The sequence below is a fragment of the Corapipo altera genome, unplaced genomic scaffold, assembly GCF_003945725.1.
Source record: "Corapipo altera isolate COAL_440 unplaced genomic scaffold, ASM394572v1 61305, whole genome shotgun sequence".
NCBI classification, from domain to species: Eukaryota; Metazoa; Chordata; class Aves; order Passeriformes; family Pipridae; genus Corapipo; species Corapipo altera.
In genome coordinates, this window is record NW_020884909.1 from 1,426,320 (window position 1) to 1,452,261 (window position 25,942).

At 42.5% G+C, this 25,942-nt stretch overlaps 1 protein-coding gene across 4 annotated transcripts in view; it reads right to left on the reverse strand.

Annotated features, from left to right (window-relative positions):
* Positions 1-6,580: 6,580 nt before the first annotated feature.
* The window catches only part of PIGG (phosphatidylinositol glycan anchor biosynthesis class G), an 86,385-nt gene continuing 67,023 nt past the window's right edge, over positions 6,581-25,942 (reverse strand). For 3 of the 4 annotated variants that reach the window (XM_027653032.1, XM_027653031.1, XM_027653029.1), the window contains one exon: positions 6,581-8,184. In XM_027653032.1, the coding sequence (XP_027508833.1) occupies positions 7,959-8,184 (226 nt within the window). In that variant the 3' untranslated portion in view covers positions 6,581-7,958. Of the gene's footprint in view, positions 8,185-11,141; positions 15,415-25,942 lie in introns of those variants that run through there. The other variant, XM_027653030.1, reaches the window with a different exon arrangement.

The window sequence follows — 25,942 nt, forward strand, 5'->3', positions numbered from 1 at the left end:
CAGTCCAAGTCCCAGGCAGGCTGTGTGACACTCCTGGCTCTGTTTCTGTTGAGATGGGAATCCAGTGCAGGCAGTGAGGAGGAAGGATGGGAAGGATGGAAAGGGTGACTCATCTCTATCCTGCACGTGTACTCAGGAACCAAAACACGCAGCTGCTGTCCAGGCTCCACCACAAGGATGCTAAGGCACAGCTGCAGGTGTTGACCATGGCCTTCATCACAACCTAGTAAAATTCTGCTACTGAGGCACATTTGCCAGATGATTCTCTCTCTAGAGAATAAGAAGGACCTTGTAGTAGCTTCTTCATTATGCATTTAAAGACCAGAGAAACTAGCAAAGCCAGGTCTCAACATCTATATTTGCCTAAAGCCTACCTGTATGGACTGGTCAGGCAGCTGCTGTTGTGTGGATGGACACCAGCTAAGTCCTGACTGCCCAGTCTTTACAGAATCACTGAATTATTAGGGTTGAAAGGGACCTCTTGAGATCATCTAGTCCAACCCCTCTGCCAAGGCAGGGCCTCCTAGAGCAGGTTACACCAGAATGCATCCAGGTGGGTTTGAATACCTCCAGAGAGGGAGACTCCATGATCTCCCCAGGCAGCCTGTTCCAGCGCTCTCTCATCCTCAACGTAAAGAAGTTCTTCCTCATGTTGAGGTGAAACTTCTTGCATTTTATTTTATAGCCATTGATCCTGTTGATGGGCATTGCTGAAAGAAGTCTGGCACCATCTTCATGACACCCACCTTTGAGATATTTATTTGCATTACTGTGATTCCCTCTTAGTTTTCTCTTCTCTAGGCTAAACAGGCCCAGCTCCCACAGTCTCTCCTCATAAGAGAGATGCTCCAGCCCCCTAATCATCTTTGTGGCCCTCTGCTGGAACCTCTCCAGTAGCTCATTGTTTTTCTTGTACTGAAGAGCCCAGCACTGCAGACAGCACTCCAGACCTGGCCTCACTAAGGCTGAATAGAGGGGGAGGACCTCGACCTGCTGGCCACCCTCTTCCTGGTGCACCCCAGGATCCCAGTGGCCCTCCTGGCTGCAAGGACACACTGCCAGCTCATGGCCAATTTGTCATCCACCAGGACTCCCAGGTCCTTCTCTGCAGAGCTGTTTTCCAGCAGCTCAGCCCCCAACCTGTGCTGGTACTTGAGGTCATTCTTCTCCAGGTGCAGGACCCTACACTTGCCCTTGTTGAATCAGCTCATCAGGTTTCTCTTCGCCCAGCTCTCCAGCCTATCATGGTCCTGCTGAATGGCAGCACAGCCTTCAGCTGTATCAGCCAGTCACCCTGGTTTCATTTCATCAGCAAACTTGCTGAGGGTACAGTCTATCCCTTTGTCCACGTCACTGATAAACAGGCTGAATAGGACTGGAGCCAGTGGGAAACACCACTGACTACAGGCCTCCCGCTGGATTCTGCTACAGTGATCACAACCCTCTGAGCTCTGCCAGTCAGCAAGTTCTTGATCAACCTCACTGTCCGTTCATCTTACTCACATTTCATGGGTTTACCTATGAGGATGTTAGGGGACACATTGTCAAAAGCCTTGCTGAAGTGAAGGTAGTAGCAGGGTCATGCCCTGAAATCTTTGTCCATGACACATTGCTGCTGTTTAGCTGAGAGATATGAGAACTCAGAATATCCTATGACCTCTGCTTTGCTCCAGGTTGCTCCAGGCTTGATTGAAACAGGTCAGCAGTATGAATAAGATCACATACATTTTGTTTCCTTATGTTCCCCTTTCTCCCCCACCAGCAAAAGTCTGAGTAGGATGTTGAGATGAAAGCATATTGGAAGTCAGCTGTTGTGAATTTATGTGTAGTGGAACTATTGCCTGACTGGGGTCAGGTAACTGTCTTGATTATTATGGTTGGGGTTTTTTGGTTGGTTGGTTGATTTTTTTGTTGTTGTTGTTTTTTGGTTTTTCTTATTCTGGGGTTTTCATAAAAGGGATTCATTTTGGCCTGCTCAGAGGTGCTACATGTGTTAAAAGGGCAGATGTGATGAACAGCACTGTCTCTAGGTATGATTCAGCAGCATGTTTTCTTTAATTTGATCTTACGCCCAGTTACCCAAAGGATCTAAGGACTAACCCTGCTTAACAACTGCTGTACACAAATGGTGACAAACTTGTGCCAAACCAGTAAGCCTGAACAACTGCAGACACTACACCACACTCCAGTGCTGTCTCTGTGACCACAGGCTCAGTTTTTTGAGGGAACCACCGCAGACAAACAGCTTTTTGCAGATCAGAGAAAGGTTGAGACTAGGTAGGGCTATTTTGACTTACTGGGAAATTCTACAGCCTCCAAAACCAGCAGCTTTCTTTTTTTTCTTTTTTTTTTTCTTTTTCTACTATCAAGAAAAGTTAAGCTCAAGTCTTCCAGGCTTATCTTATCAGAGGAGATAACCAGGGTCTTCTGAGTGTTTTGGACCTCGCGTCTTCCTGTTGGTGACCAGTACCCCAAAGATGCACTAGTGGGTGCACATTTGCTGTGTGAGCTGTGCTGTGTCATGTTCTGCATCACCAGTAGTCTTTGCAATAGACATCACCAAACATAACACACTGCAGTGGTAAAATCAGAGTCCTGAAAAAGGTAAAGGTGATGACAGCTTTACCATGTATAGTTCATACTGAGACCAAGCATTATGCTTAAGTCAATCTCTAGTGGCTGGCACCCTTAACTCTTTGACAATAATGTCATGCAAAACCACTGTGCTTTGACCTACACACTGAACTTGAGTTATACCTTAAGCTACTGTCATGCTGAAAATTTGTCCTCAGTACCCCGCAAGTGGGGAGGACAACAGTGTTACACTGTTGTGGGGGAGACAAATGTTGAAGGAAGAGGGCAATTCCTCATAGCAACCCAAGTTTTTTTATCAAATGTTGAGATATAACAGGTCCTTTGGGATGAACTTGTGACCCCAGACAAGCAAACCACAGGAATTACTGTCCATAGGCCTATTTCTTAATCTGAAAACAGAAAAACAACTTCAGAAAGTAAGTCACCTATATGTGTCCTACCAAATGTGCCTGGCAAGGGCCTGCAGAAATCACAGCAAGGTCACAGCTTTCACTTCAGGCCTGATAGACAAGCTGAACATTTTGGGGAACCATCTGAATCATAACAGAGGTGATGGTAGAATAGTACACCTTTCATCATCAAATCTGAGAATCCTCAGGCTATGGAGCCACTGAAGCTAAGGACAGATGGCATTAAACCTCGCCTTCCACTGATGATACTCCTGGTATCTAAGGTGTAAATGCACAGCTACATAAAAGAAAACTGAAATTAACAGGAGTTTTCAGCTGTGATGCTTACCTCTTTCAGAAAAAAAAAACCACACAGATGTTTTATTTTCTGTTGGTTCATTTATTTGTATTTTTATTATGAAATCAATGACAAAGCTCTTTCACTTCAGGAAGTAGCCTAAAAAAATGGTCAGTAAGAAATGGCAGAGACAACTTCAAACACAACACAACCACGGAATGCTTGAAAAATGTTGCTTGGAGGACCACTCTGGAGCTCACACAGTAGAACTTCCAGCCACCAGCAGGGGCAATTAAATGAGGTTGCTCCAATGTTGGAAGATCTCACTGAACCTCATCCCATCAATAAATATATCAGTAAACACTCAGGTGAGAAAAGGGTCCCCTGACCTCTTGGCAATGTCCTGTATTGCAACTTGTGCCTGTTGCCTTTGTGTCTCCACCTGTGCCCTTCTGAGAAGAGTCTACCTTCATTATCTCCATGCCCCACCTCCTGGGAGCTGACTGCAGCCAAAAGGTCTCTGATGCTTCCTCATACCTGGGCTGAAACATGGCAAAAATCATTGTGAACTTAGGTGATTAAAGTCATGGTCACACAAAGGTCTGGTGAGGGTCAGATGGGCAAGAAATGCTGAGGATCCCTGCTAACCTAATTGTTTAATCAGTAATTTATAGTAATTTATTTAGATTACTATCTAATCACTCACTAAGCAATTGGATAATTGTCCCTGGTGTGAAGCCCACCAGGATTAGTCAACCAAAGAAACTCCTCCCATTGAAGACCTTGCAGACTGCAGGAGCCTGAAGGACCATAGGTGTCATTATGAGATCCACAGGGAAAAGCACTTCAGGATTCTGTAAAACTTATGGCATGTTTTTAAGGGGTTTGATGGAACATGTCAGTCATTATGTAACACTTAGGGAAAGGACCAAATGTAGGGAAAAAGAAGGTTCAAGATGGTTCAGGAAGGAATAAACATGGGAAAGCAGAGGCAAATGTGGATAAAAAGGACTGGCTCAGTGTAAACAAGATTCTGTTTATACTGAACAGTCAGTGTTATTTCTCTGTCCACTTCATTGCTACTGTGTGCCCCATCCTCTCATTAAATTCTACTTCTTTGTGAGTGCATCCTCTGCTCTTGTTCACTGAACACCAGTGAACTTCAGGCTGGAATCACCAGTAAGAGAAGAGGTCTGGATACCAGCAACAGGAGCATAGCTCATATCCTCTGGGTGCCAGCAGCAGAGCAGGCTACTGGGATTTGGGCTGGACAAACTATCTGTGAAAATACGCGTGTTTGTTTTTCCTTGAATACTGATCAGCTGGGGAACAAGATCAGGCTGTCAGGGCTGCTCACAGTCTCCCTTGCTGCCCAGTGGGTCTCAAGAGCTGTTCACCAGCCCATGGGCCCCATCCTGCACCACTACCAGCCAGGGGTATTTGCTTGGATGGTACTGCAGGTGGTCAGCAGCCCATTTCTCCAGTGTTCCCAGGTCCCTCTAGAGGGTGGTCCTCCCCCCCCAGCATATACACCACTCCTCCAATTTGGTAGCATTTCCAGATTTGCTCTGGTCTTGCCATGCCCTCACCCAACTCAGGGAAGATTTTAAATTGCCTTACCCTAGCACTGCACTACTGTTATCAGCCCCCTATGGGACCTCAGACCACTGAAGTCAACCCTTAGAGCTCGAAGATCCAGTTCACCTTCAAGCCCACTGATCCACAGCTCAACATGTGGCCACCAAGTACCTGATGCTGAAGGCCTTGCTAAAGTTGTCCAGCATCCAGTGCTCTTCCCTTCTCCACAGAATGTAGGTGTAGCAGCCTAGCACATGTGCCTTGCCTGCTGGAAAGGCTGGGGTGTACACTGTGGATATTCTGCTGGCTTATACAGAGCCAAGGAAAACAGAGGCTTTTTTTTCTAGAGAGGAGAAATACAGATATACAGTATCTGAAATATGGATAGATTTAATATTTTTTTCCTTAAACCTGAATTCATTTACAAGAAGGAAGCTCAAGCTTCATCATGCTCTGACTCTGTAGGACTGATCACATGTTACAAGCTCTGAGCTGAGCTGACCGATGGTGACCTGGTGAATCTGGTAAAGGAAGATACAGACCACTGTAAATGGCTGAACCTGGCCCTGGCCAACAGGAAAGGTGCTGAATGGAAAAACTTTCTCCACACTGAGAAGACATTCCTGCTCAGAAGGTATTTATGGAGGCATCTATGCCCATGCACAGGGTACTACCGAGGAAGCTGCAGCCCAGGCTGATCTCACACCAGAGCAGGGACTACAAATGACTTGGACAGAAGGAACTGCTATGCTCAGAATGGAAAAAAAATAGCATTCCTTCTTCCCACAGCACTTGTCTCCTTGACTGAGGGTTTGGAACACGCTAAACATGATATGGGGAGATTGGATGAGAAGGGAAGTGGAACAACCAACTCGTGAGATAAGAATTTGTGTTGAGGCATTTGCATTCTCTGTACATTCAGATAAAATACCAGAACTTTAAGTTGATTTAAAATAAAACTCTTTTTACATAATTCCCCAGTTAAAGTCTGTTTGCCTGTGGCAAGAATCAACTAATTCCTTCACTGCCTGAGCTTTGCATTGCTATTGCTCATAAGCTGATGAAGCTAAAATATGACTTCATTTGCCTGAGCCCAAAAGGGAAAGGGTGAAAAAGAATAAAAATGGCAATTCTGAAGTTGAAAGTACCATGTTTCTTTCATGTATCCCCTAAACTGTGAGTTAACTTGAGATAGAGACACAGTGTCTTCTTCTTCCTTCCTTTCCTGGTCTTACAGACCTAAGTAACACAGTTTTCCCAGGCCTTTTATTTTAGCCTGGATGCAATCTGAACATTTTCCAACTTCAAAGGAGAAATTATTATTTAACTAAGTAATCTGAAGAACTGCAACCTTAATTCACACACAGTATTTAAGATTCCACTATTTCATAAAATGTCCAAGAGATGTTCTAGAAGCAAAAATTATCAGAAGGAAGGAAAAGAGGATCTTGTGAATGTCATCCCACATTGTTTTAGGATTCTGTACACCAGAAGCAACTTCCTCTCCACCTTTTCCATCTCTTTATTAGCACTCTTTCTCTCTGAGTCAAATATTTTTTAAACATAATCTGTTTGAATGTTAGGGATAATTGCTTAGGAACTAACCAAGTGAGCAAACAGAGAATATGTTGGTAATGCCCACATAGTTGCTCACCAACAGATAACCAGAAGAATATTGGGAATGATAAAAATGATAAATTTGTACTACATTAACACCATATTTTGCAGTGAAAAGTGATTTATTAGAAGTATTTAATTTTACATCTCCCAACAGCTCACAGGGAATGGCAATACGCTGCCAACGTACTGAACATTGTGGTTGCTTTATAGGTGAAAAGAATTTCATTATTAGTGATCAAGATGGCCTGTTATTAATACCTAAAAATTAAAGGCCTACATTTTGAGATTTGCTTTATCTGAAGTATGAGATGCAAAGTGTATTAATGAACCTAACAAATGGGCTATCAGGTCTGTAGGTCTTGAAAGCTTTCTTTTTCCAGATTTATAACACAAGTTAAAGTTCTCTCTATGCTTCTTTTCTGCTCTACCTCTAATATATTTAGATTAAATCCTATCAGCTACTAACATGGACAAAAATATGAGGCAAAGAAACACACATAAAGAATATTGATAGTCAGTGTAGTCATCAACATATATCTTCTTGACAGAAGCAAGGAAAACAACATTGTTAGGAGTTAATTATAGCACATTCAAGTGAGATGGTGAGACAGGTCACTGGGGGAAGGTGATGCAAACTGCAAACACACCTTTTACTCTGCTGGTAACTTAGTCCATTGAACTGTTTTCCTATTCACTGCTCACAACTCTCTGCCATCGTGTGGAAAACACGACCAAATGTTCAGCATGGCCGCCACAAACTTGATTTAACATTTATACATTGATAAGAAGAAACACAACATTTTAGCAGTGGATGGACTCTACAGAAGATTCATTACTTTGTTAGACCATAAGCATTTCTTATTCAGTGCCTGAAGTGCAGATCGAAATCCATTACAGATAATGATTGCACTCACCTTACAAACAAAATACTGCCTTTAAATAGAAATGCTTGCTGCCTGTGCAAAACCAGCAAAATCACTTACCTGGGATATTTGTAGAACAATAATTTAGTAATAATTTCAATGCATCCACTAGAAACAAAACAAACACAAAACCCCCTGACGCTAACGGACAGAAGATTTTGTGAACAGCACCAAGAAGTCCTGAATATTTTTAGGATCCTGTAGTCTAAGAAGGTAAAAAAACTGTATGTGCAGATTTTCTCAGTGCCCACGAGGTACTGGTCTTAAAATGTATATTAAGATATACATTTTAAGGTTCAAAACATGTAATATTACCATTCTGTTATTTGGGGAGCGCTATAATGGCAGCTACAGAACAGAAGTTGTCAAAAAACCAGTTCAATTCAACATTCTTAAAGCAAATTCAATTTTAACACAGGAGAGACCCTTCAAACCCTGACCCGAATAAACAAGGGTACTCTTCAAATTCTCTTCAAATAAAGCCTTTATTTTCCTTCTTCCATTCCAGTGACACCGGACTTTGCAAGGCAGAACGGCACACCGCAAACTTATTTTTCAATCTTGCACTCTGTGAGAGTGGTTCTGATCCATTGCTGTGAAGAACAGGCAGACAGCAGCTGTGATGAACACATGCACTCCCTCATACAGCAGTTTTGGAGAGAAGACACTCCATATGAACAGGTGGTACCGCAGACCCGTCACCAAAACAACGTAGATGGCAACTGGAATTGAGCGCAATAGAGCGTAGCAGAAACAGCCGTGACCCACTGCTGCTGAATTCCTGGTAACAAAAACAGAGGAGTTTATTCTCAGGCAAACTTAGTAAAGACATTGGAGTTCCTCCACTCTTGAGCAGTATTTTGCAACGCAAGGAATACTCACAGATCTCCATTTCTTGTTAGAAAGCTGATTATTGATGCAATTATGTAACCAAAAAACCTTGTTCTTATCACCTCTATATGTGCTATAATGTGTAAGTATGTGAGGTGTAAGCATAGCAACTGTCATTGCAACAAAGGTACCCAGTAGTTCACCTCACACTTAAATGGTTCTGTGCTTTAATATATTTTGTTCTAACTGTTAAAGTCTCCATTAGGCAGTTTCAAGATAGCTTTGTCTCCTGTTGGCCTTCCAGTGCCTTTCCACAGAATTTGAATGTTAAGAGGAAGAGAATAGACTTCAGTTCTCTTCACAAAGCTTCCTAACCTGTTCAGTGGATCACCAGATGGAGTCTGTGCCCCTTGTAAAGAGCACAAGACTTGCCAGAGTACACTGCTGCCCATAGCCAGTAACACTCTTCAAAACAACATAAAAATTGTGCTACTGGAAAGCTTTGCAAAGCTAGCTAACATAACATTCTCCAGGGAACACCATATTCTTAGGCTTGCAGGAGCAATACACGGCATTCCTGTCACAGTAGCTTCTGCTCAGCTGGGTCTGCTGTATCGCAGGAAATGTCTGCCCCATGTGTAACCTACATGGTCCAAATCTGCCACGTTGATGTGGGTGGGTGACAAGAGTCAGATGAAAATGGAAGTGAAAGGGTTTTATGCACTTTGATTGTTCCCCCTCTCCTGAAGTGTCAACTCAAAGCAGCGATGCTGAGTTGGTGCCTGCCCAATTTCCCCAGACCACATCTGCAGAGGCTAATTCAGACCAAATTCAGATGTTTACCTGTTCAGACAAAAGGAAGGAATAAAGCTATTTTGCTGGAATAATAAGAACATTTTCCTCTCCCTATCAAAACATTTTACATCATCAGTTCCGAAAAGAACTCACTGGTAAAATGCAGAAGTGTTTCACACTGAGGTCCTGATCTGAGAATCTGTTCTGCTCCTCCCAGTTTTTAATCCTGATCTTGTTCCAAGTAATGAAAATTTAACATGACTAGCACTTCTGTGAGATGCAAATTAGTCACTTATGACTAAGTAAGCTACAGAATGCAGTATTTTACATAAACCATTAAATTTCTTATTCTTTAAATAAAAATAAGTAGGATACAGCCCTGTTTTCCAGTGAAGTCAAGATTTAAATTCCCAAGGCTTTCAGTGGAAGGAAGAACAGGTCATGTTGAAAGCAGAGTTGAAAAACCAACTAAGAACAGCAGGCATGAATGACTGCAAAACATACATTTAGTTCACAGAAAAGTATTTCCCTTGCTGTTTAGCCAAGGAAACTGTGACTTGGGAGTGAACTAGGCTGTTTCCCACTTCTGTATAACTATTTTAGTCTTTAGTGGGTTTGTGTAAATAACCAGCTTTACGTTTAATAACCAATTTTGTTGACAACGATTTAACAACCTGCAGTTCACTCACTCTTAGCTATTTTCACACTGAGTAAAAACAGTATTTGTAGTAAAAAAAAGCAGTTGTTGAACGACACAACGGAATAGACATAGGAAATGGCTTTTGAGTCAGAAAGGGCAAACAGCTAATTTTTAAACCACTTTCTAGAGTCAAAAAATGCACCTCACAGACCATCTAGATGAAGGCTATCAGTGGTTGTGGCTATGACATTTATTAAGCTCAGTGATGGGATTTTAAAGGGAGTACTAAAAGCAAGAAGTGAGTGTCTATGGACTTACATATCCAGGTCTTTCAAAAGCCCTGTATTTCAAAATTAAATTACAGTTCATATATTTTTCTCTAGTTTGTGCTCACCTAACAACACATTTAGTGCATTACAGTGCACTAAATGTGCACCTAATAATAAATCAATGGTGTTAAAATTTTTTTAAATGGCTATTTTTTAACTATAAAGAAACTGTCCAGAAGCTTATTTTGAATTGAATCTCTATTTGTTCATTTCTTTGGCTCAAAAATTAGGTAAACATATTTCATTTTACACTGAAATTAGAGCACACAGGGATCTTTACTAGTAACACTTGAATTTTGCATTTTCATATTCTGATTACTGACAAAGAATCCCCAAGTCAATGTTACAATTCTTCCTGCATTCTGATATCAACAAAATGATGGACTGTTTTTTGCTTATATAATAGCTTTACTTCCAAAAGGTCTCAGTACTCACTTCACCTCTCAAAAAAACATAGACAGCCACCTCCAGAGGAAAATCCTGGCCAGTTTCACAGTATAGTGCAGTGGTGCAATTTAGAGAAGGCAACAAAAGCACACTGTATCCACAAAGTTAAACTGTCAGTGGGGTTCAATAGCAGAATAACTGGGTTTATTTTGGAACTGGTGAAAGGGTTCACACGTGTGTTGTTAAGGAAATATCATTGGAATGACTGAGCACAAGCCAGTTAGGCCAACTTGGCTGTTCTGATGTTACAGTAACAACTTACTTCTTCAAGCACATCACCATCCTTTATTCTTGCTTCAGTCAGGGACAAAATCTGCTGAACAGCTAAGAGTAATGACTTTGTGCACTCCTTCTGCTCATTCTAGACACACAGTGACCAGGCTACAGGAAGGCAGCAGCCAGGGAACAGGCTGCTTTTGATAACATCACCATGACAATACAGCTAGTTCAGCTGTTTCCCGAGTGATTCTGAAAGAAGTCACCAGTAGAACACAGAAAGATGGCTGTGGCATGCCACTCATGTATCCTACTGTTTATGATCTGGATCAGCCAGTAATGAATAACCTTGCAACATCTCACTGCTGTTGCAGTAAAAATAATGGAAGACCACAGGACAAATCTAAGACATCAATCTGTAAATACTCCATACCAAACTGTCTCTTCAACAATTAATGCCTTTCTTCATTTAAAGGAGAAGAGCATAGAGAGACTGGACACACTACCTCCACGTTCTGACAAAACCAGCCCAATACTAAGGCCTCTGCACAAAGAAGCAGTAAAAAAAAGGAATAGTCAGTCTAATATTGAGCTCATTTAGCAAGTTCACTTATGAGGACTTGAATAAGAAATCCAAGTGTTAAAGATGACAAAGCATATCCAAACTTCATGCAAGATCCAGAAAAAAAGCAATGACTTTGGACGCTTCTGAAGCAAAGAACACTACAGATTCACATCACTAGACATGCCATATTTAGACTGAAAGCATTAAGTATGGTCTAGAGCACATATTGTCTTTCAACAAAAATCATCTCTTTTAATTGAATCTTAAATACATAGAAAAATATGGCCAAGAAATTGTGCTATTAATAGGTTTTCTGCTTCTTTGGATATCCGAAATCCTGATTGCCAATGTTTTGTCAACAAATCTTTCACCTCTCAATCTGTCTCTAAGGTGCCATTAAAATGGGTAAATACAAGGCTTGCAAAATGAAAAAATTATGGTGCCAAAAAAAAAAAAAGAAAGAAAAATAACTCTTTTCTTGTGAAAATATATCTCCCAGTTATATAGAATACATGGCAGATGGTGGCAACAAATTTTGTAGTTTAAAAATCAAGCAAAAAGCTCCACAAACAGCCCTAGAAAAGCATCCACAAAGAATTTTAAAATACACTGCTTTACAAGGGTTCCCACCCTTGTTCCAACCCACCAAATCAAACAAACATTTTAGAAACATGCAAACATATGACTGAGGAATACCCTAGTATTGCAATTTTTCTAGAGTTGGAGGAGGAGGGTTGTTTCTGGAGCATTTCAGCTGAATATTACTGCCTAGATAATCTCTTATTACTGAATTTGCCTATTTTAAGGCAATTTTTACTGTATTAACATTTTTCCTGTATTAAGTGGCACTTTTCTTTTCAGGCATTCTGCAGTTTCAGTTTGCAAGATGTCCCTTTTTAGTGCTCTCTGAAAAATAGTTGGCGTTTTGTTAATTTGTGCTGTATATACTAATAAAGGGTTGGAGTCAGAAACAAACCCTCCAAGTGCCTGCACCATCTTAAGAGTATCTGCAATCTGTATGAAATTTCTCTTATCTAAGTGAATATCAATCAGTTTATCAGCAAGAACAAATTTGCTACATCTCTCCCACATGTCCCACTCTCACCCATTGTAATTCTTACAAGGTCTTTTTAGACTACAGCACAGAATCCTGCATTGTCAGGAAAAACACAGTTCCAAAGGAACCTGGAGTCCTTTGGAGATTTACATGATCAGCTCTGGCACAGAGCATCAATCAGAACAATGTTAATTCTATAAAGTCACAATTTTTGTCGCCAAACACCATCAATGGACAGATGTAAAAAAGGGTGGTTGCCAGCAAGCTAAAAGGGCTATCAGGTATATTCTATTAGAAATGGAAATTATGGAACCTGGGGATGATTATTGATTTTCCTGTGCATTCTCTTTCCAAGTAAGAAAGGCAGACAAGCTACTACTGCCTGAGCAAGGTCAAGTGTCTGTGGCAGTAAGTTAGAGGGGACTATAGCATATGTGGACTGCAATACAGGGTACAGGGTTCAGCAGGTTCTCATAATGATTTAGCTGTAAAAATCTATTATGACCTGAAGCTTCACTTCTCTTCATTTCAGAACAGGAAAAATGGAATCATATCAACGTTTTTTCCTGTTTTCACTGCTGGCATAATCAGATGTGCTGTGAATGTCCTGTCTGCAAAATAAGCAGTCTCACTCACACAGAACAGCTGACTCTTCCCAATGGCACCCACTGCTAGCTAACCTGCTTAGAACAGAACTCTATCTAAAACGCAGGGCATGTATCAATTACGTTTCAGATTCCTTTCTCTCATATTTAGTCAGGGTTGGCCACTGAAAATCATTCTGAATGAACTCCCCTAAATTGCATACCTATCAAAGATTTATATTAGACTGTAAGTAGAAATCCAATTACGCTGGCATTGGGCTGGAAGGTCTGAACAGCCACTCTGAATGTCTGCTATCATCATTTAATAGCTCAGGTAAGAAATCAACTGTACATTTAGTAAATGCTTCTAAAACTCCTGGAAATGTGCTCATTTCTCCAAATACTGATCCTGTGGCAATCACCTTTAAAAGTACTGGAAACTCTCTGCTTTTCAGCTTTACTTGATTGGTCTTCACCTTCCTTTAGAGAAATGAGAAAACAGTTCACAAGCTCAAACATCTTGAGTCTTTTTCAGGACTGCAGACAAAGAAATAACTAAACTGCACTCTAGGCAACATGGCCATGCAATCTCTAGATTTCTTCATAAGAAGCTACTCTTTTTCAGTAGGTACTTTTGATTCAGGAAACTAGTTTTCTCCATGTAAGCTATGATTGTTATTTCTGATTTCCAGCCACTCTTCAAACACAGGATTTGCATGAAATCCCAAGTGCTATGCTTGATATGTTTTTCCTCACTACTTCTCTGGTGACCCATGCTGGTATATATGCAGTGACTGTTCCTGCCTGTTATCATGGTTCCAAGAATTCCCCAAAGTTTCTCTTCAGGTTATCCTTAGCATGTGTTATTCTGTTCAGATCCAAGAAAAAAAGAAGCAGAATCAGTCTATTCCTGTTGACACCAGCCCGGAATTTAATGCAACAAGATATAACTAAATCATCAAAATTCCTAACAAGCAAAACACAAATAGTAAGTATTTCAAATCATAGTTATTCCTATTTTCTGCAATATTCTTCCAAAATTCAGTTAACATTTCGGAAGGCTTCCAGTAGAAAAAAACCTGAACCACTTTACATTGGCATCATACATGCAAGGAGTAACAATGACATTTATAGCTCAATTTTCTGTTAAGTTGCATCTGCGGGCTCCTTGCCCATCTTTGTAAACAGTTGTTCTTCATCATCTTAGCCAAAGGTGTAAAGAAAAATTGCATCTGGCAATTGTTCTTGACAGGCAGGGTCTGAACAAATTTAACACAGACTGTTATCAAGTCTTTCAATTAATTTCAAAATTTATCAGTTTAAAATACACCAGTCTAACAGGACATGTCAACAGTGATACAAGGCATTTCTAGAAAGGTGAAGCACAAATTATTCAAGTATGGACAGGAAATTGGCCAACAATGCCACAGTGGGTGGTGATCTATATTTTTTTACTCAGGCTGGCAGCCAGTAACAAGTAGGGTCCCCCAGTGATTGATACTGAGCCCCAAAATGTTCAACATTTTCATAAATGATCTAGATGGTAGGATGATTGAAAGCACCCTCACCAACGTGCTGATGACACTAAACTGGATGGTGAGGTGGACACGTCAGAAGGGAGATATCTGAACAGGCTGGAGGAGGCTATCAAGACCTGCATGAAGTTTAGCAAAGACAAGTGCAAAGTTCTGCACCCAGCTCAGGATAACCAAAGAGCCCAGAACAGGCTAGGTTACATGCGGCTGAGGAACAGTGTTGCTGAAAGGGAGCTGGGGGTGTCAGTCAACAAGTCAAAAATGAATCAGCAGAGCACTACTGCAGCAACACGTGAATCAGTCTGGGCTGCATTTTCAGGGGCATTACGAGCAGGGACAGATGTGATCATCCCACTCGGGGCTTGTCAGGCCATACCTGACAAGTATGTTCATTGTACAATGTTCAGTTTTGGCCCCCACCACTCCGAAAAGACATAGACAGACTGGAAAGGGTGTGAAGGAGGACTGGAGAGGATCAAAGGGCTCTGCAAGGTAAGACTGTAGGAGTTAGGTTTCTTCTCCACGGAGAAGGCTCAAGGAGACTTTGTCACAGCATTCCAGTATTGAAGTATGTAAATGTGGCTACAAAGAGGATGGAGGTGCTCTCTTCACCAGGTAGTATGTGGAGAAGACGAGAGGCAATGAGTACAAGTTGCACCAGCAGAGGTTTCATCTCATTATAAGCAACACATGTTTTATGGTGACAACAATCAGTCATGGAAACAATCTTTCCCGGGATGTGGTAGCATCCCCATCACTGCAGATTTTCAACATGAGAGTGGAGAGGATGCTAGATGATCTCATGGAGGCTCTCCCTTTCCCATGAAAGGTTGAACCAGATGATCTTTTGCAGGTGTTTTCAATCTGGGTTGTTCCATTATTCTGTGAAGCAATGCTCACTCTTCTGCACTGAGGGCAGAGTCAATTCTTTCTTCTATTTTTCCGTTACATTAACTATTTTTAAACTTGTGACAACTAAAATAACAGCTCTCTCCTCAAATTACTCCCGCCACTGCAAAACCACAAACACTCAAGAAGAATTTGTGAACTTCAAGAAAAGGTGTGAGAAAAGGAGACAGAAAAATCCTAGATAAACGCAGAAGGACAGTACCTCATGTACAGTCCTATCCACAGCTACCAGAACCAAGGATTCAGTTACTCAGAACTGAGGAGTGTGGAACACAAATGGCGAAAAAGTACAAAATCTGTAAGAACAAGGCCATTAACAGCAAAAAGTACAGGTTACATCCAGAAACATGTCTTCAATGAAGAAGGACAGAAGCAAAAGTCTACAAATATGGTCCTCCTTCTGGAACTGTTCCTCTGAATGGCTCTGCATCTGTTTAAATACCAGCGTAAACCACCAAGAGACCAGCATCAACAAGCAGTTCTTACGAATTTAAGAGAAGAAATAAAGCTGGTACTATGCTCCAATCCATTTCAGAATTAAAATGAAGGAATATCCAAAGTACTGAAGAGTAAGGGGGGACAATTTCTTCATTGCACTGTGTATAATTCATGCATTGTATCAGAATACTGCCCTCAACTTTCTTCATAACTTTTTCTGGCACAATGGACGGAGACTCTTTATTCCTTGTGGTGCAATGAGAGGTCTTCTGGGATTACACAGGGATACTCTTACTAAGCCCAAGTATCATACACACTTTTTACTTTGGCAAATTTAAAGGAGTGTTGGATTTACAAATAATTTACACTAAGCTGAATTATTAAAAAGAACAATACTCATCATTAGCATAAAGACTGTGGAGCTCCACACACTTTCTCTTGGGAAAAAAAAAAGGATTACAGTAGGTTCTGTAAACCCATACCCTAGGATGTCTGCAAATGAGGAGACAATGCTAATACTGTGAAGCATAAAAGGAACAATAAACAAAAATGGTTTAATCTTGGCAAGAAATGAAGTGCAAGATCAATTTGATTTTTGAGGAAGATACCTTGATATAGTAGCTGCAGACCCTCTTTCTCACTGGACTCAAGCCGAGAAGGCAGACAAATCAGCACAGGATTTTTCATGCCATAGCTTTTGTGATACTTTAATGGTAATCTTGGCTCTGACACAGAAAATGTAAAGCAAACAGACAGGACACAACTTTCAGAAGATTGCAGATGTTAACTTTGCAGTTTGAGTATGTTCAGTAGGGCCAAGAAACTTAAAAGACAGCTCTGAGGAAAATGTGGACATCCCCTGTTAGAGAGAGGGAGAGAAAGGAGACAGAAAGAATGAGGGCAATAGCAAGGAAAGGGGAGAGCCTGAGAGCAAAAAGGGGAGAGAGGGGGGAGCAGAGACAGAAGAGTGCAGGAGGGGGAGAGCAAGGGAGAGAGGAAGCAGAATGAGAGGAAGAGAATAATCAGAAAATGAAAGGAGTGTGAGTGAGGAGAGAGGGGTACAGGGAACAACCACGGTGAAAGAGGGGAGAGAGAGGACACAGGCAGGAAGAGAGGGAATGCAGGAGAAAGAGGGAGAGGTGGATCCAGATGGAGGTACACAGAGAGAGAAAGAGAGGACATGGGGAGAAGTAAAGAAAAAGGGAGAGGCAAGAGGAGAGAGACAGAGAGTAAGGGAGAATGAGTAGAGGTAAGAGGAAATAAAAGAAGGGTGGAAACCCAGAAAAGAAGGCTAAGGGGGAAGAAGCATACACAGGGCAAAGAGCGAGGAGGGCAGGAAAGAGATAAAAGTTTGGGGGCTTTATGCAGAAAGAGAGTGTGAAAGCTAAGTACCGAAAAGAGGAGACAGAGAGAAGGGTGTGGGGTGAAAAAACAGGGGAAAGGGTAAGAGAGTGACAGGAAAGGGAAAAGACAGAAGGAGATGGTGGGGAGAGAGCAATGGAAAAAAAACCTTCAAAGAGACTGAGAGAAAAAAAAGGAGAGGGATAAAGAGAGACTGACAAAGAAAGTGAGGAAAAGGGAAATGGGAAAAAGAAGGGTGAGATAAGAAATAGGGAGAAGAAGGTGGAAGACAGAAAGGAAGACAGAAAGACAATGAGGATAGAGAAAGAGGGACAGAGAGGAGAGAGAATGGGAAGAGAATGGGGAAAATAAATTTGACAGAGAAAGGCAGAAGAGAGGGGGAGATAAAGCAATAAAATGAGAGAATGAGGACAGGAAGAAGACAGAAAGAGGACTAGTAATAAGGAAAGATAAATGGAAAGAGAGGGAACAGGATCAGAGTGAGAGAGACAAGGAGGAGGAGAAAGAAACAAGGGGGGAAAGAAAGAGTGAGAAAAGGAGTGGAAAGGAGAGTAATACAAACGTGGAAAGAGACCATGCATGAAGGAAACTGCATGTGCAATGGAAATAAGAGAAGCAAAGTAGAGAAACTGGGCAAGTGAGAGGGAGGGGCAAGAAGGTTGGAGGGAGAAAGTGAAGAATACAGAAGAACAAAGGTTGGCATGAGAGGGAGATGAGGTGAAGACAGGCTGAGAAAGAAGGGAGCACAGAGTAAGAGGAAAGAGGGAGAGATAGGAAGGCAGAGAGAGAGGCATGGAAGAGAATGGATGGTAGTGCTGTGGGTGGTGTGACACTGGGAGAGACGAGGAGTGAGTAGAGGGGGTGTGAGAGAGATGAGGGGACCAAGGGGAAAGGAGGAGTGAAAATGGGAATGAAAAAAAGGACAGTAAGGAAGAAGATACAAAGGTGGAGTGGGACAGCAACAGCAGAAAGAAAGGACAAGTAAGACAAAAAGATATGCAAAGAAAAGAGGGTGACAGAGTGACAGAGACTTGGAAAGGAGCATGTGGGATAGACAGAGTGAGGGAGAGGCAAAGAAATATAAATAGAAGCAGGGCAAAGAAAGCAGAGTGTGACTGAGACAGAAAAAAGAGTAGACAGAAAAGAGTGAGCAAGGAATAAAATGAGTCAGGCAGAGGGAAAGGAAAGCAAAGGTAAGACAGTAAGCAAGAAGGAAAGAAGAGTGAGAGGGAAAGGGCAAAGCATAGGCAGAGATTGACAGGGAGTGAACAAGAGAGAAGGATGCAGAAGCAATGAGGTAGCGGGTAAGACAGTGAGGATGACATGATGTAAAGAAGGAAAATTGCACAAGGCAGACACAAAGAAAGCCCAGGACAGAAAGAAACAGCATGCAAGAGAAAATGTGCACAGGAGAGAAGGAAAGCCCTCACATGCAAGAAAGAGGGAACGAACATGACAGAAAGAAGAAAGGGCACAACAGAGAGGGAGCACAAGATAAAAGAGGAAAATTACATGTGAGAGAAAGGGACAGTGTGCACGCATGAGAGAGAAGCACCCAAAATTAAGGGAAAGAATACACAAGAGAGCAGAACCTACACAAAATCTATAAATAAAGCGGACAGATAACAAAAGTGTTAAAGACAGAGAATGTGTGAGAGGCAGAACAAGAATGCAAAACAAAGGGTGTACAGGAGGTAAACATGAGACACAGAGAAAGCCTGACAAGAGAAAGTGTATAACATAAGGGAAAGTGTTAATAAAAGAAAGTGCAAGGCAGACAAAGAAAAAGTGAGAAAAACACATGTAAGATACATGAAGTGCAGGGGAAAGTGAAGACCGAGCAGGAAAACAGGCAAAGGAAAAAGGGGGGGCATGAAGAGACAGCAATTGTGGTAAGGCATGTGACAGAGAAAGGAAAATGTGCCTAAGGGAAAGAAATCAAGAAAGAAAAAGCAGAAAAGTGCATCAATGAGAGAGGGATGGTGAAAGAGAGAGAGGTTATGTACTGTGTGCCAGAAAGGAAGAGAAAGCTCATGCATTAAAGGAAGAGTGAATGACAGAGAAGTGGTTAGAAGAGAAAGGGGAGGAAAGAGAAATCAAGAAATTATTGAAGAATGTGAAGTGTGCAAGAGAGGAACAGATGCACAGGACAGAGGTAAAGCATATAAGAGAGGGAAGGAAACCTTACACGATAGGGAGGAAAAGAAAGTATGCAAGAGGGAGTGAAACAGGGTGAGAGAGATGTTCAACAAAGAAGGAAATTATTTGAGAGGGGAAGTAGGCACAACAGGGGAACATATGTTAAATGAGAGAGATCAAGAGAGCATGAAAGTAATAAACATGCACAGTAGAAACAAGGAATGCTTGAGCAAACAAGAGGTAAAGCGTGTATATGAGAAAGTGAAAGAGTGTATCACAGAGGGAATGTGCATGATAGAGCAGAACACTAAGTAAGGGAAAGCACCTGAGAGAAATATGAAAAGCATGAGAGAAAGATGAAAAACATCAGAAAAAAAAGAGGGAAAGCATATCAAAGGAAGAAAGTGAAAGTGAATGGGGAGGGTGTGCACATACAGGGAAGTGAGAGGAAATGTGCACATGAGAGAGGAAAGGTGCAACAGAAAGAATGAAAAGGTGCCAGAAAGGGGAAAAGCATGGGAAAATAGATGGGTAAATGCGAGAAAGGGAATGTATGTACAGAAAAAAAAAAAAAGAAAAAAAAAAGAGATGTTCATTAGAGATGGAATACGCATGTGAGAGACCAAAAGCATGTGACAGAACAAGAAGGTGCACAGTGAGAGGGAAAGCCTGAAAGTCAGCAAGAGAGAGGGCAGGAAAGGAGAGAAAGGGTGCCCAAGAGCAGGAAAGTGCAAGCCAGAAAGAGAGGGTAGGAACAATCAATAGAGGGAAAGTGGAAGGTGCAAGATTCAGAAAGTGTGCAAGACAGGAAAAACACGTGCAGAAGAGCGAGAGACACTACAGAGAGAGAAGAAAAGCATGTATGCAAGACAAGGAAAACTTGAGAGAAAGTAAATGAATGGTAGTGTGCAGAAAAGAGAGAGGGGAAGCACACACAAGAAAGGAAAGTGTACAAGGATGAACAAGGAAAACTGCATTAGACAAAAGAAAAAGCACATGCAACAAAGTAAAAGCATGCATGAGAGGGATAGCATTCTAGAAGTCTAAAGCATTAACTAAAAGGAAAGTGATGGAATGTGTGAAAGAGGGACAGAAAGCATGAGCAAAAGAGAAGAGGGGGGGAAAGACCAAGTGAAGGTTGGGAGAAGAGAGAGGCAGTGTGCATAAGGGCAGAACAAGCAAGAGAGACTGGGAGACTGTTCAACTAAAACTGAATGTGGTAAAGGGAAAGCATTAAAGACAGTGAAGTATAAAAGACAAACAAAATGTGTGAGAGGGAACTCACAAGAAAAGGAAAAAAATGTAAGGAGTGCAGTAGGGGTAGGGAAGAGCATATGCAGAAGAGCCAAGGAAAGCATGCTAGGAAGGGAAACCCTGTGAGGAAAGTGTGAGAAAGCAAGCAAGAACGTGAGAGAGGGAAGTGTGTGATAAAGAAAAGGAGGTAGGGTGTGAGAGATGCCTGATAGAGGGAGCCAAAGGGACAGGCAGGGTGGGAGGGGAGGGACAGCCAGAGAGGGGTGCAACAGAGAGGGAGAGACCCTGAGAGAGAGTGGTGGAGGAGGAGTATGTGAGAGTGACAGAACCTGTGTGCGACAGTGAGTGCAAAGGTATGTGAGAGGCAAAGAGAGGAAGAAAGCAAGAGAGAATTTCAGAGGGAAAGTGAGGGGGCAGCAAGACGAATAAAATTATGGAGGAGAGAAACGCAGAGAGAGAGGGAACTTGCAAGCAGATAGTGAGATGAATGCTAGTGAGAGACAGAAAGCAGCAGTAGTGACAGAATGTGCAGGGGGTAAAGTGAAATGAGAGATGGTGAAGCACACGAGTGAGGAAGAAAACTACAAGGTGAAGTGAGACAGCATGATGGAGGAAGAGCATAGAGAAGATGGAGAAGAACAGGAAAGCATGTGAGAAGGAAAGGAAAACAAGAGGAAGGGAAAGCAAGAAGAGATAATGAGAGATCAAAAGGGACAGGATGAGAGAGGGAGGAAAGAAACACAGGAAACCAACAGCAGGAGTAAGAGAAGTGCAAGGACGAGAGAAAACTGTGTGCCTTGTACAGCAATGCAAGAAACAGGGGCAGCAGAAGAGCAAAGTTAACACAGAAGGGGCAAGGTGTGGAAGGGCAAGGTGACAACCTAAGTGAGACAGACACAGAAAGAAAGAGAAGGTATGAGAGTGCATTAAAGACAGAGAGAATGAATATTCAAGAGAGAGGACATGAACATGCAAGACAGCAGTAAGGCCATATGACAGAGAGGGAAATGCACAGCGAGCGACATAAAGCTAGAGAAGAGTAGCAAATGGAACAAGGACAGAGAGCAACAGAGAATGAAGTAGCAAGCTAGATGCGGAAAGCTTGAGCCAGAGACTGAAAGCATAAGTGAATGCAAAAATGCAAGAAAGAGGAAAAACGTGAGAAAGGTGAGAAAGCATGAGAGAGGAGGTTAGTGAGAAAGACATTACATGAGCTAAAAAGGGAAACAGTAAAGCACAAGGAAAAGGAAACACATGCAAGAGAAGCAAAGCATGAGAGAGAGGCGCAAAGACAAAAAGCACATGCTAGATAATCAAATTGCATGATGGCAGGAGGGAAGATGTGTGTGAGAGAGGGGATATGAGGTGGAGATGGGAGAAGTGTGTGTGAGAAAGCACGAGGTGAGGGGAGCATGAGATCAGCAAATGATATTAAGTTCAGGAGAAGCACATGACAGAGAGAGGCACTGTAGGTGAGTGGGAGGCAAATCATGTGCTGCTGGGAAAGTGTGTGAGGAAGAGGAGGCAAGTGACAGAGAGGGTGGGAGTTGAAGAAAGAGAGAGGTAGGGGAGAACTGAGGACAAAATGAAAAAAGGAATGAGATGAGAGGGGGAAAGCTAGGGAAAAAGAGAGGAAGCAAGACAGAGAGATAGTGCCAGTGATAGCAGAAGAGAGGGAAGAATGACACTAGACAAGACAAAAAGCATGAGTGACATTGCAAGAACAAACAGGAAGGGTAATTGTGTGAGACAGCATGCAAGAGAGGAAGAAAGACACAGAAATGAAGAGTAATAAGACATGCAAGAGCGGGGAGTACAAGAGAATGAGAGCAGCAAGCAAGGGAAAGCACGCACAGGAGATAATGAAAGCATGACAGGCAGAATTCATGTGAGAGGGGAAGCACATGAGAGAAAGGGGGGTGCACGCAGAATGGAGGCTGTTGAGACAGACAAGATGCACCACACAGAGGTAAAGGGAACAACTGAAAGAGGAAAGGCTGTGGGAAGCCTGAGAAAGGGAGAAGGTGTGAGAGACAAAAGTAGAAGTGCAGAAGAAGGAAAGAGGCGAAGCATCAGAAAGGCAAAGCAAACAGTGATAGCAGGAGTGGGAGGAAGAAAAAGCACAGGTAAACATGCAAGCAAGAGGAAAAATGCAATCAAAAGAGAGAAGTGTGTGAGAGAGGGATGAAGCACATAGGAGAGGGGGAATGCAAGATGAAGAGTTGGGAACAACAGACATTGATACAGGGAAGCACCCGAGAAAGCATAAACACAAGAGAAATGGCAAACAAGTTAAGTGAAGTGAAAGTAAGAAGGAAAACACTAAAAAGAGGGAGGTAAAGCATGTCTGAGAAAGAAAACAGAGAGATGTGATCCATGAGAGAGAGACATGCATGGGATGGCAGAGACATTAGAAGTATGCCAGTTAGGAACAGGGAAGGGAGAGAAGGCAAGGTGAGGGAAAGGGATTGAGGCAGAGAGTAGTAGTGGGAGAGAAGGGACCAGAGAGAGGGTGGGAAGAGATGCAAGGGGCAGCATAAGAGAAACAAGAAAAGCCCACCTAAGAGACTGAAAGCACAGGCAAGAGGGAAATCACATCAGTGAGGGAAGTATGCCAGAGAGTGCAACTCCATGTGAGAGAGGCAAAGCGAATCCACAAGAGCAGGAAAGCATGTGATGAGGCAAAGCATGAGCACAAGGTAGGCAAAGTGCATACTGGAGATGAAGCATGCCAGGTGGGGTGAGCAAGACAGACCGAATGCTTGAGAGAGAAATCTGGAGGGAAAGGGGAGAGCAAGTACATCAGAGAGAGAGAAAAAGCATGACTGAGGCAATGGGAAAATGACAGAGACAAAGAGGGAGGGATAACAAGGGCAAAAGATATGGATACTTAGGAAGAAGTAGGGGTAGCTAGCAATAAGAAGAGAGCAAGCAACAGAGGTAAGGAAAGCATGAGAAATAGAGAAAATGCATGCACAAAAGTAGAAAAATGTATCCTAGATGGAAAAGCACCCACAGGGGAGGAAAGAATGACAGAGAGAAGTAGGAGTGGCGAGAGGGAAGCACAAAAGAAAGTAGCAGCACTCAAGAAAGGCAAAGCATCCAAGAGAGTGAGGAAGGCCATGACAGAGGTAGTGTGAGAGAGGCAAAGAAAATAAAGAAGAAGGAAGAGCACATGAGACAGGGAAAGTGAATGGGAAAAAATATCTGAGAAAAGTTAAAGCAAGGAGGGTGAAGAGAGACACAGAGTGGGGAGATGGGAATGTCCAAGGAGGCACAGAGCGAGGGGGAAGGGAAACGAGGAAAGAGGAACAAGAGATTGAGAAGAAAAAGTGAGAGAAAGAAGGGGATTGAGAAAAACTGATTGTGGGAGAGAGGGGTAGCGTGAAAGAAGGTGGGGGAGCATAATACACAAAGCATGAGGGAGGGAAGGTACCAGCAGGAGAGAAAGGGATTGTGCAAAAGAACGCATGATAGGGAGAGGGGCAGAGAAGGATAAGCAAGTGCAAGATAAAGAAGAAGCACATGCAAGGCTGAGAAACTATGGAGAGATGCAAAGCACATGGCAAGGGAACCTGAGAGAAGGCAGGCTAACAGAGAAGAAATCATGTCACTTTGGGAAACTATGGGAAGGAGAGGGAAGGGAGAGAATGTATGCCAGAGAAGAAAGATTATACAGGCAAAAAGCATTTGAGAGAGGGAGAGGGCAAATGAAGGGGGAAGAGAGAAGAAGTGAAAGTAAAAGGAAAATAAACTGAGATGGGAGAGAGACAAGAGCGTGAAGGGGAGAGAGTACAGGAGAGTATGAGAGTGAAGGGGGGAAGCAAGATAGATATACGGATAGCAAGGGTTAGCAAGGGCTGGGGGAAGAGAGGAAAAGTACAGGAAGCATGAACAAAAGGAAAACTGGAAGAAGGAGATATGAAAATTGTGCAACAGGGAGAAATGCATGGAGGATAAGGAAAGAGAGACTGGGAATGCAAGGCAGAGAAGTAAAAAGCACAAGAGTGAGAAGGAAACACAAGAGAAAAAAGAAACAAACGAGTCAAAGCACATGGACACAAAAGGATAGCATGAGAGAGTGTCAGAGTGTGTGTAAGGAACCCAAATGCAGCCAAGAGAGACAGGGACAGTGGGGGGTATGCTGTGCATTAGAGGGAGGGATAATGAACGACAGAAAGCGGAAGGCATGAGAGAGAGACTGAAAGCATAAATGAGAGAATACCATGCACAATAAAGGATGTGTTTCAGAGATGGACAAGTGTGCAAGGGGTGACTAAAAATAAGACTCAGCAGCAAAGCAAAAGAGAGGGAGGGAAAATGAGGAAGAACAAGGAAGGAACAGGGGCACAGGATTCAGAAAGATGAGAGGGAAAGTGAGGGAAAAGGGAAACATGAGAGGGACAACAACAGACAGCAAGCAATAGCACAAGCAAAAGAAAGAGCAAGTGGGAAAGTGAAACCAAAAGAGGAGAACTGCAAAAGAAGGAACATGTTAGAGAAAGAGGAAAAACCTATCAGAGAGAAAAGGAAAGTGCATCTGAGAAAGAAAGGGAACTTGGGATAGAAGAGAGAAAATCACACAGGAAAAATGAGAGCAAGAGAAAAATGAGAGCAAGAGAAAGAGAAAGCAATGGGAAGACACCAGGGAGGAAAAGTGAGGAACATGGGAGAAATGGAAAATAGAAAAGAAACATGCAAGAGCACAGACGCTTACAAGAATGTAAGAGATAAGGAAGCCAAGAGAGAAGTGATGCATGTGGTGAGGCAACATACACCAGAGAGAGTAGATGTGTTTAAGGTTGTAGGAGAGGGGAAGGGTCTGTGAAAAAGGAGGCTAAGCAGAATGGGAGGGAAAAGCACACCTACAAGAGGCAGACAGAGTTTCTGTGAGAGGGGAGGAACAAGGCCAAGAGGTAGGGAAAGGTTTGGAGGCCAGAGCGAATTAAGACAGTGAAAAAGTACACTGCTAGGAGGGACAACATATCTGAGAGAGAGGCAAATGGAAGGGCAGAGAGAGGGAGTCCAGAGAAAGCCCAAGGCAAGCAGAGACAAGGAGGCAGAAGCTAAACAAAGAGAAGAAACATAAAAGTGAGATTGGGGGTAATTTGTGAGGGGGGAGAGAGAAATACAGATGTGCTTTGTCTTAGTACATCTAATACAAAGGGAAAGCCCAAGAGACAGGTGTACAGAAAGGGGGAGAGAGAGTAGGATGCTGAGAGCAAAAAAGAGGGAGGGGGGGTAACAGAGAAATAGCAGGCAGTGAAGGGAAAGCACAAGTGAGAGACTGAAAGCACATGAGAGAGGGAAAGTGCTTGCGAGGATGTGCCAAGAGGTGGCAAAGCACATGAGGAATGGAGAAAGTGCAAGAGGCAAAGCAAGGGAGAATGTAAAAAGGGAAGCACAAGAGAAAACAAATCATGGGAGAAGCAAAGTGA